The 11755-nt window shown below is 37.8% G+C and overlaps 1 protein-coding gene across 1 annotated transcript in view; it reads right to left on the reverse strand.

Annotated features, from left to right (window-relative positions):
• Window positions 1-576: 576 nt before the first annotated feature.
• The window catches only part of Prr11 (proline rich 11), a 22283-nt gene continuing 11104 nt past the window's right edge, over window positions 577-11755 (reverse strand). Inside the window, exons 4-9 of the mRNA XM_015495786.2 lie at window positions 9295-9601; window positions 8245-8343; window positions 7782-7894; window positions 5033-5092; window positions 4854-4950; window positions 577-1045 (exon numbers count right to left, since the gene is read on the reverse strand). Of these exons, the coding sequence (XP_015351272.1) occupies window positions 977-1045; window positions 4854-4950; window positions 5033-5092; window positions 7782-7894; window positions 8245-8343; window positions 9295-9601 (745 nt within the window). The 3' untranslated portion in view covers window positions 577-976. The remainder of the gene's footprint in view (window positions 1046-4853; window positions 4951-5032; window positions 5093-7781; window positions 7895-8244; window positions 8344-9294; window positions 9602-11755) is intronic.

The raw sequence follows: 11755 nt of genomic DNA on the forward strand, positions 1-11755 counted from the left end.
TAGGTGTGTGCTATAAAGCCCAGTGGTACACTCTAATATTTAAGGTCACATTGGGTGTTTTGCTTCACATTCTTTTGGAAAATAGTTGTCTTTGGATGGGAGATGGTCTATTTTGTATCTGTAGAAATAAAATCTGGAGCTGGGCACAATGGCACATGCCTATAATTCCAGTGGTTTGGGAGCTTAAAGCAGAAAGTTTCCAAGTTCAAGGCCAGCCTCAGCAATTTAGTGACACCCTGTGTCAAAGTAGAAAATAAAAGGCTGGGGTTGTGGCTCAATGGTACAGCACTTGCATAGCATGTGTGAGGCACTGGGTTCCATCCCCAGCATCACATTTAAAAAAAAAACAAAAAACCTAAATAAACAAAATAAAGCTGTTGTGCCCCTTTACAACTAATATATATATTTTTAAAAAAATAGAAAATAAAAAGGACTAGGGATGTGGCTCAGTGGTTAAGCACCTCTGGGTTTAATCCCTGGTATCAAAAAAAAAAAAAAAAAAAAGAAGAAGAAGAAGAAGAAGAAAGAAACCCAGAAGGTTTTTTTTTTTTTTATAGATCAAGTTTATAGCAATAAATGTATGAACCTTACAGGCTGAAATAATTTTTAGTTGCCACAAATAAAGAGGATGAACAAGAACCATACTTATTTTCTTAATGTTATAACTAAAACTATACAGTATAAACTTGAGTTAACTAGTTAAATGTGAACAACCTCTCTAACCTAAATTGGGCAATTGCAGGATAAACACCATTTTGAAGACTGCATTTTCCCATCTGGTTCTCTCTAACCATCATGCAAACTAGGAAATATCCAAATACTTTATACCATTGTATGTGTAGTCTCCACACATACTGTAATTCTGAAAATGGAATTACATTAGTATATTTACACATACTTAACTACATTAAAAAAGATTTGGGTAATTTTATCTGTATACTTTATGGGTCACCACATGGAGTTGGCAGAGTTGGTATCAATTTTGTTCATCAAAGTTGCTTGTAGAAAGTGGCAGAGTTTGAGTCGGGCTTCTAGGGTGAGCCAGCTATTAAAAAAAAAAAATTATAATGTGAATTATGTTCCTGTAGCCCAACACAACTCTTCTTCCTCATTAACAAAACCCTGTTTTATTGTTGTTTTGTTTGTTTGTTGTTGTTTTTGCAGGGCAGCATTACATCCAAATTCTAAAAACCAGTCTTTCCCAGCTTTTTGATATAACCATAAAAGTTCCTGGATGAGGCCTCTTCAAAGTGATGAGAATAGCTTAGTACACCTTTCTGATCTGGGCCTTTCTCCTTGTCTTGCCTGAAATGTGGACATGAGACTCTAGCCATTCTGAACCACAAGGATAAAAAACACACATTGGGCTGGGGATATAGCTTAGTTGGAAGAATGCTTGCCTTGCAAGCCTAAGGCCCTGGGTTCAATCCCCAGCACCACAAACAAACAAACAAACACCAAAACACACACATTAAGGATTGAAGAGCAGGGATGACATGATGAATCTGCTGTATTAAGTGTGGACTTCCTACTTCCCAAAAGAATACTAAGAAAAACAAACCCTTATCTGATTAAGCCACTGTGATCAAATTATTGTTACTGGTAGTCAAAAGCAAAACATAACTGATAGCGTTGCTTTAGAGTTAAAGGAAAAAGGAATCTAAGGGCTGGGTAGGAAAAGTCATTCTATGTTTTACAGTAATATTTATGAGGCATCTGCCTACTAAGTGGATTTTTGGTAGCACTACATATGGCATAGGTCTTATCTGTGATTTTATTGTTGTTGCCTAATATATGAGTTTATTATTATTATATATTTTTGTTTCCATAGTTCCCAACATATTGTATTAGTTATTGGGTAAGGCAGAGGCATGAAGCATCCCATAACTAAACAGAGAAAGGAAGGGGTTAAGTCCTTTTCCCTTTGCCCCTTCCCCTCATAATGTATTTTTTTTATTTTTGAAAAATTATTTTATTTGTTCTTTTTAGATATACAGAATAGAGTATATTTTGACACATTATACATACATGAAGTATAACTTAATTTTAATATTTTTCAGTAACAGGGATTGAACCCAGGGGCACTTAACCACTGAGCTACATCCCCAGCCCTTTATTATTTTTATATTTATCTATCTATTTATTTATTTATTTTTTGGTGGTGCTGGGGATTGAACCTAGGGCCTTGTGCATGCAAGGCAAGCATTCTACCAACTGAGCTATATCCCCAGGCCCTATTATTTTTTATTTTGAGACAGGGTCTCACTGAGTTGCTTAGGGCCTTGCTAAGTTGCTAAGGCTGGCTTTGAACTTGTGATCCTCCTGTCCCACCTCCCCTCATAATTTTTGTTTTTGGTACCAAGGATTGAACTCAGGGGTACTCAACTACTGAGCCACATCCCCAGCCCTATTTTGTATTTTATTTAGAGGCAGGGTCTCACTGAGTTGCTTAGGGCCTCACTAAGTTGTTGAGGCTGGCTTTGAACTTATGATCCACTGCCTCAGCCTCCCGAGCTGCTGGGATTATAGTGGTGTGCCACTGCAGCTGGCTTTCCCTCATAATTTTTGAATGCTGTGATACGGGGAAGACCCCTACTGGATGCTCTACATGGAGAAGGGAATGTGGGCCACATCTCCAATGAAGGCCATGGAGTGCCCAGAAGAACTAAGTTGATTAGCAAGAGGTAAACCAATTGCTAGTTTTGCTCGTATTAAAAATAACAGCATGGGGGGCTGAGGCAGGAGGATCATGAGTTCAAAGCCAGCCTCAGAAAAAGTGAGGCCCTAAGCAACCTTGTCTCTAAATAAAATACAAAATAGGGCTGTGGATGTGGCTCAGTGGTGGAGTATCCCTGAGTTCAATCCCTGGTACCCAAAAAACAAAACAAAACAAAACAAACTTACAACTGGGCACAGTGGTGCACATCTGTAATCTCAGTGACTTGAGAGGCTAAGGTAGGAGGATTGCAAGTTCCAGGCCAGCTTGAGCAACTTAGCAAGGACCTAAGCAACTTAACAAGACCCTGTCTCAAAATAAAAAAATAAAAAGGGATGGGGGTTGTAGCTCATTGGTAAAAATGTCCCTGGGTTCAATACCCAGTACCAAAAACCAAAACAACAAAAAACAACTTATAAATGTCTAGATTTTGTATCTCATCTGATAATTGAAATATTTACAAAGTTTATTTTTACCAAAGAGATACAATTCATTATGATAAAGTATTACAGAATAAACTTTGTTTTATAACAATTGTCCCACAAAAGACACTGATTCTTTTTCTGTGTATGTGGTACTTGAAATCAAAACCAGGGCCTCATGCGTACAGTCAAGCACTTTACCAATGAGCTATATTCCCAGCCAAGGTACTGATTTTTTTTTTAAATATTTATTCTTAAGTTTTATGTGGTGCTGAGGATCGAACCCAGTGCCTCATGCATGCTAGGCAAGCACTCTATCACTGAGCCACAACCCCAGCCCAAGGCACTGATTTTTTTGTTTGTTTTTATTTTGGTGTGTGGGTCATACATATAGCTGACAAGGATGAAAACTGTCAAACCCTTATCTGTCAATCCTGCATGGTATGACTCCCATCTACATCTCCATTCTTGTCTTTTCCCAATTTTTCAGACTCTTTCCATGTGTTGTAGTCATAGTGGATAGTTTTTAGTTCCTTGGATAGGACATGATCCTGTCACCCATGGGACCCATATGCATGCAATTCTCTGAGCCCGGACCTTTCTCCTTTCTGACATTCATGGTAAGCCCACCCCTTCCTGGTTAATACTTCTGCATCCTTCAACTCTCATCTCAAGCATCATCACTTCCTAAGGAATCCTTCCTAGATCATCCATACTAGATCAGGTTCTTCTACTGGTTCCCACGGAACAAAGATCCTTTCTTTCATGACATTTACTGTTGTACACAATTATATAAATATGGAATTATTTGATTAATGTCTATTTTTTTCTCACTAGCTTGAAAACTCCAAGACAGCGAGTCTGTGTCTGCTTTTGCTTATCCTATCGCCCCAGTACTCCAGTACAGTGCTTGGCTTATAGAAAGTACCTGATACTTAGTAAAGAGCTGGTATAACCAGGCATTCATTGACAGAGTAGAAGATAAACCTGGCTACATCTCCCAGAATCTTTTTTCTTTTCATCCTCAAAGAATTTTATGCAGCTTAAATTTTAAAATGCTTAGCAAAGCATAAGATACCACAACAATTATCATTACTTTAGGGTTGGGGATATACCTTAGTGGTATAGCACTTGCCTAGCATGCTCAAGGTCCTGGGTTATATCCCTAGTGTTGCAAAAAAGAAAAAGAAAGAAAGAAAAGAAAAAGAAATGTAAAAATGGTTCTTTAGGGACTGGGGATATGGCTCAGTGGTAGAGCACTTGCCTAGCATGTGTGAGGCACTGGGTTCAATTCTCAGCCTCTCATATAAATAAATAAGTTAAAATAAAGGTCCATCAACACCTTAAAAAATTTTTTTTAAATAAAAAAAAAGAGGTCCATCAACAACTAAAAATATATATATGTTAAAAAATTGTTGGGCTCAGCGGTATAGCGCTCACTTAGCATGTGTGAGGCCTGGGTTCGATCAGCAGCACCACATAAAAATAAATAAATGAAGATACTGTGTCCAACTACAACTAAAAAATAAATATTAAAAAAACATAAAAAAATAAAAAGGGTACTTATATATTGTGATTATAAATGAATTATGATTATGATTATGATTATTAGTGCTGGGGATTGAACCCAGGGCCTCATGCATGCTAGGGAAGCAGTCTACCACTGAGCATAGTATATCCCCAGCTGTTTGTTATTTTTTTCCTTAAAGGCTTACCTGAAACTTTCTCCTCAATGCACGGGTCATCACTGGGGTCAGTCCAGTTCCTGTTTCCATATTTTCTTTATTGGTTAGAGGAGTTCCACCTGGGCTTCTACAAAGGTATTGAAAATATTAGGAGCTGTGCTTTATATACATTTTTCAAATGGATTTAGAAAGCATAAAGAATGCATTACCTCTCTACATCAACTTTTCTAAGCAGTTTCCGCAGATCTATCTGGCTTTTACCAGGAGTACTGATAAAATAAAGATATAAAACGTTAGAACTTGACAGATTTTATCACTTTTCCTAAAGCAAAGAAGAAATTTTTATAGGCAACCTAGAAAGGAGTTCTATTTACTACATTAAAAAACAGCAATAGAGCTGGACATAGTGGCATGCTCCTGTAAACCCAACCGCTCAGGAAATTGAGGCTGGAGGATCACCAAATTTGAGGTCAGCCTCAGCAACTTAGTGAGACTCTGTCTCAAAACAAAAAAGAAAAATGATTGGGAATGTGTCTGAGTGGTTAAACACCCCTTGATTCAGTTCTCATTACGAAAAAACAACAAAAAACAGCAGTAGAGTCACACGCCTGTAATCCCAGCCACTTGGGAAGCTAAAACAGGAAGTTCAAGGACATACTGGATAATGTAAAGAGCAGCAAGGTCCTGGATTCAATCCCAAGTACCATAAAACAAAACAAAACAAAACAAAACAGCAGTATATGCTAATGACAGTGTAAGGTGATAACATGTAGCCATTTTAATAAGTAACACTTTTTTGGGGGTGAGGATAGGGGGCGGGTGGCAAGTACTGAGATTTGAACCCAGATCCTCATACATACTATTCAAGAGCTCTATCACTGAGCTATAGCCCCACTTCCCAGTAATACTTCTTGACCCAGTAACTACATCTGTAAGAATCCATCCAAGGGAAAAATTCAACTATGCATACAAGTTATGGACAAAAATGTTCACTGAAGAATTAGAGAAATTAGAAAGCATAGTCAGAAGTGGTGATGCACACTTATAATACCTGATACTTGGGAGGTTGAGGCAGAAAGATTACAAGTTCAAGGCCAGCCTAGGCAATTTAGCAAGATCCTATCTCAAAGGGGAAAAAAGTAAAAAGGAGTAGGGAAGTAGCTAAATAATAAAGTGCTTGCCTTACATGCATGAGGCCCTGGGTTCAATCCCCAGTACTGGCCAAAACCAAAACCAAACCAAAACAAAACAAAATAACCTCACAGGGCTGAGGTTGTGGCTCAGTGGTAGAGTGCTTGCCTAGCATGTGTGAGGCACTGGGTTCTATTCTCAGCACCACATATAAATTAATAAATAAAAATAAAGGTCCATTAACAACCAAAAATATTTTAAAAAAATAATCTCACAAACAACCTAAATGTCTTTAAACAAAGTTTTATGTATGAAATTTACATATAATGAACTACATAGTTTGAAGAAGTCAAAATGATATTTTAATATTATTTTTATTATTATTTGATTTTTTTTTTTTTTTTTTTTGTGGTACTGGGGATTGAACCCAGGGCCTTGCACATGCAAGGCAAGTACTCTATCACTGAGCTATATCCCTAGACCTTAAGCTACTTTTTAATAATATGACATCTTAAATGGGAAAAGCTGTAACTATATCTATAATATGATTATATTCAGTACACATACACATCCCTTTTTTGGGGGGCGGGGTACGGGGGCACTTAACCACTGAATCAAACCTCCAGCCTCCCCTCAATCCCCTCCCCTTTTTTAAAAAAATTCTGAGACAGGGGCCTCCTGTAATTGAATAGGGCCTCCCTAAATTGTTGGTGCTGGTCTCAAATTTGCAATTCTGTCTCAGACTCCTGAGTTACTAGGATTACAGGTGTGGGTCTCCTGTTTTCTTGATTCTAGATATGCTAATTTTTATATTTTATTATTTCTGAAATCAGTTTGTTTTAAAATTTCTTGATAGTTTTTCTGGGGATGGAACCTAGAACTTCACACATACTATACAAGTGCTTTACAACTAGCTACTTCCCCAACTCCCCAAATCTGTCATTAAATTAATGATATATCTTGTAATGGTATCTTGAAATGGAGGCAATAGAGTGTATATCCAGAAAAAAAGACAAAAAAAAAAAAAGGGACTTGGGTTGTGGCTCAGTGGTAGAGCACTTGTCTTGAATGTGTGAGGCACTAGGTTTGATTCTCAGCACCATATATAAATAAAAAATAAAAGTTTGTCAGCAACTAAAATGAATAAAATAAATAAAATTTATGGGGCTGGGGTTATGGCTCAGCGGTAGAGCGCTTGCCCCGCACATGCAAGATCCTGGATTTGATCCTCAGCACCACATATAAATAAACAGTTATTGTGTTCAACTACAACTACAAAAAAAAAATTAAAAATAAATAAATAAAGACAAAAAAAGCGGGGGCTAGAATGATAAAACAGCATATTAGCATGTTAACAGCAACTATCTCCAATGATAGGATCATTAATAAGACAGGAGTTGAAAGACTCAAAGTGAGGTTTTTCCTGTGGTACAGTGCTTGCCTAGCATATGTGAGGCACTGGGTTCAATTATCAGCATCACATATAAACAAATAAATAAATAAATAAATAAAAGGTCCATCAACAACTAAAAAATATTTTTAAAAAATCACTTTTAAGCCAAGAGTGGTGGCACATGCCTGTAATCCAGTGACTCAGGAAGCTGGGGCAGGAGGATTGCGAATTCAAGACCAGCCTTAGCCATTTACTGAGGCCCTAAGCAACTTAGCAAGACCCTGTCTCAGAATAAAAAAGAAGGGTTGAAGATGTGGCTCCGTGGTAAAGTGTCCCCTAGGTTTAATCCCCAGTACCTGCCTCCCCCACCAAAAAAAAAAAAAAATCACTTTTAAGTAGCCATAGAGTATAATGCTGTGTATGTAGTTCCTTACATTAGAACATTTGTAACTCGAGTTGATAATGCTTTGGAGTTTGGTTTCAGGGTAACACGCTGCAAGTCAGAGACAGTAACCAGTGGATTCCGTGCCTTTGGTGGTGGTACAAGCTTTAATCATAAAATTAGACATTATTAAATACATATTTTCAAATGTAATTCAAAATGTAAACATGCTTAAACACCATTTATCTAAGTGCCAAGACATACCCACTTCTCTACTCAATTTTTATTCCAAAGCTTCAAAGTATGTCTTTACCTCTTCGGATTAATGGTTGGTGATAAAACTGTCTAATTAAATAAATTTGAGATCTATACATTTTGTTTAGGATTCAAATCTACTAAAACAGCACATATTTAATTTGGAATAACTTCTACAGATAGGGCACATGATTATTTTCCATACAGGGACAACCAGGTTGAAAGGAGAAAGACCATGTATATGGTCAACGCTACTTTACCTTCTTCCTTTCATCAATATTCTGTGTCTTCTTTAATTTCACAGTCAGAAGATCTTTAACTGTTATCTGCAAAGGTCCATCTTTTTTTAATGGTCCAGTCTTTAAATACATGAAGATAGAATTTAAATTAGAATCAGAATATCTAGTGAAATGTAAATTCAAATCCAGATTTCAAAGATTCAGAGTTAAGCCCAGCACTGTGGTACACATTTTTACTTCCGGAGACTCCAAAGGCTAAGGCAGAAGGATTGCAATTTGAGGCAAACCCCAGCAACTTAGCAGGGCCCTAAACAACTTAGGGAGACCCTGTCTCAAAATAAAATAAATAAATAAATCAAAAGGGCTGAGGATGTAGCTCAGTATCAAAAAGAAAAAAAAAACAATTAAAAGTTACCTCTCATTTACCCTAGGAACCTATCAAATTCTTTCCACGTAAGCAAGAATGATCCTATTTTCAGTACTTAAGGATGCTAATTTGAAAAATATTCATAGAAGTGTAAGGCATTAGCCAGATGTGGTGGTATACACCTATAATCCCAGCTTTTCTGGAGGCTGAGACAGCAGGATCACAAGTTTGAGATCACTCTTGGCAACTTGGTGAGAAATTGTCTCAAAATAAAATAATTTTTAAAAAGGGCTGGGGCTGAGGCTGGGGTTGTGACTCAGTGCTGGCCTAGCACCTGTGAGGCACTGGGTTTGATCCTCAGCACCACATAAAAATAAATAAATAACATAAAAGTATTGAGTCCATCTACAACTAAAAAAAAAATATTGGAAAAAAAATTCATTAGCTGGCATGATGGTGGGTAGTCCCAGCTACTCAAAAGGTTTGAGGCAAAATTGCTTGAGTCCATAAGTTCAAGACCAGTTTGGTCAACACAGTAAGACCCAGTCTCCAAAACAAATAAACTATTTAACATAGTGAAGATATGGAGTCAGAACAACTATAACCTTCGGTTTAAGCATTTAGCTCAGCCTTAAAAGGCCACGGAGGCTTTACTCCTATATTACATGCTGACCAAAACTCACCATGACTAGATTACTTCCTACCTGAAGTGCTTGAGTGAGGCCAGATTTTCTGAGCAGCAAAGGTGCTAGTGGGGGTGGTTGAGGAGGCAGAGGAGGAGGTGGAGGAGGAGGAGGTAGAGGTGGAGGTGGAGGAGGATGGCTGGCCAGCTGTGGTAGTGTGGAAGGAGGTACAGCTGGGGATTCCTCCAAGGTGATTACATCACTGGCAGGCTCCTTTGTAAGTTTACCACTCCTGTAACATGTTTGACCACAGCTTGGACAAGAATTTTCTGAGACAATCTGGAAGAAGACGTTACATTTTGCAAATGAATAATACATTAATTTGATTCTTGTGGCAGAAAGTCATTAAAATAATAGCTAATAAATAACGAATGCTTTCTCAATGTACCATGCAGTTTATAATATTTTCTCAATTGTCATAACTTTCTTCATTTCACTTCTTCATTCATTTTGTATGTGATATTTGCTAGGCACTGAGTATGGTGGGAGCCCTGTCTGTGACCTCGCAGACAGACATTAAACGTTCACAGACACACTTGAAACCATACAAAATAACACTTAAAGGAAGAACAATGAAGTGTGCTCTGAGATTGAACAGCTAGTCTTGGGGAATGATAATTAGTCACCAAAGAATGAATTAAGACTTTCCAGATGGAGGGAGATGATGGGGGGAGTTCATCCCAGAGAGGAAAATACTTAATCAGAAGAATATAGTACATTCAAAGTACTGGTAAATAGGGTAAAAGGCGCTGAGCATGGTGGCGCACGCCTGTAATCCCAGAGGCTCAGGAGGCTGAGGCAGGTGGATCGCGAGTGCAAAGCCAGCCTCAGCAACCATGAGGCGCTAAGCAACTCAGTGATACCCTGTCTTTAAAATAAAACACAAAAAAGGACTGGGGAAGGGCTGGGGCTGTGGCTTAGAGATAGAGCGTTTGCCCAGCACGTGCAAGGCCCTGGGTTCGACCCTCAGCACCACATAAAAAATAAATAAAATAAAGGTATTGTGTCCAACTACAACTAAAAAACAAATATTTTAAAAAAAGAAAAATGGCTGGGGATGTAGCTCAGTGGTTGAGTGCCCCGAGTTCAATCCCAAGTGTCCCCCTCCCCATATACACAAAGAATACAACATTAAAATAAATGTAGAAGTATATGCAAAACAGTGTTTATAGGATGCTTCCATGAATGATTAAAATATATATACTTTTTTGGTGGGGCATGGTAGCAAATACCTACAGTCCCAGCTGCTAGGGAGGCCCGGGCAGCTTGAGCTTAAAAGTTCAAGGGCAGCCTGGGCAACATAGTGTGACCACCATCTCAAAAAATAAATAAGGAAAAAAGTTAAAATTAATCAAAATGTCCTTATAAAATATATGTCTAATTATACATGGAAGCATATATATATGTATATATATATATATATATATATATATGAATTATATACATACTTATATATCTATACATGTATGTAAAGACTGTTTTGAGCTGGGATATAACTCAATTGTAGAGTGCTAGCCTAGCATGTGTTAGGCCCTGCTTTTGACCTAGTAGAAAACAAATTATATACTCAAATTAAGAGAATCTGAAGTTTAAGATAAGGTATGAGCAGGACGTAGAAAAACAAAGGATCAGGTAGTATTGTGAGGCTTGCAAGAGCGGAGTTTCCTTCCCACTCTGAAGGGATTGGGAGGAATAACAGTTTATCAGAACTTGGAGACCCTAAAGGGCTCTTTGGCAGGAGTAGAAGCTTCCCTTGAAACACCCAAGCAGCCTAAAGAAAGCCCCTGTAGAACCTGTCTCCCTTACTCTGATTTTTAGCTACAAAGCTCCATGGTCAGGGATCACTGAGATGGTCTATATTGTAAAGTCTCTCAGGTCCCAGAAAAAGTGAAGGAGCAAACAGAGAATTATTCCACCCCATTATACAAGAAATGGGTGCTGAGTGCAGTTGCACACATCTATAATCCCAAAAGCTCAGGAGGCTGAGGCAGGATGATCATGAATTGAAAGCCAGCCTCAGCAAAAAAGCGAGGTGCTAAGCAACTCAGTGAGACCCTGTCTCTAAATAAAATATAAAATAGGGCTGGGGGTGTGGCTCAGTATTTGAGTGCCCCTGAGTTCAATCCTCCGAACCCAAAAGAAAAAAAAAAAAAAAGAAATTGGTAGTGGTGTTTGTTTTTGTAGAGGGACAATTTGGTAGCTGAGTCAAAGATAGGAAAGGCCTTTCTTTTTCACTGTATACTCTTGCATCTTCTGAGTTTTGTGCTCTGTGTATGTAACCCCTATTTAACAACAAACGTAGAAAAGAATTTCTAAAACATAAAATAAAATTAATTGACCAATTGAGCTTTTGGTTCTAGAAGTAACTTTGTTGTTTTGAATTCCTCTGATTTTATAACTTCCTGATTTTATATCAGAGCAGTTTGCTGCTGGTGACTAGGATGTGAAGTGGTTCAGACCTTTTAATTTTTTTTTTTTTTTC

This window comes from Marmota marmota, unplaced genomic scaffold (assembly GCF_001458135.2).
Source record: "Marmota marmota marmota unplaced genomic scaffold, marMar, whole genome shotgun sequence".
Classification (NCBI taxonomy): Eukaryota; Metazoa; Chordata; class Mammalia; order Rodentia; family Sciuridae; genus Marmota; species Marmota marmota.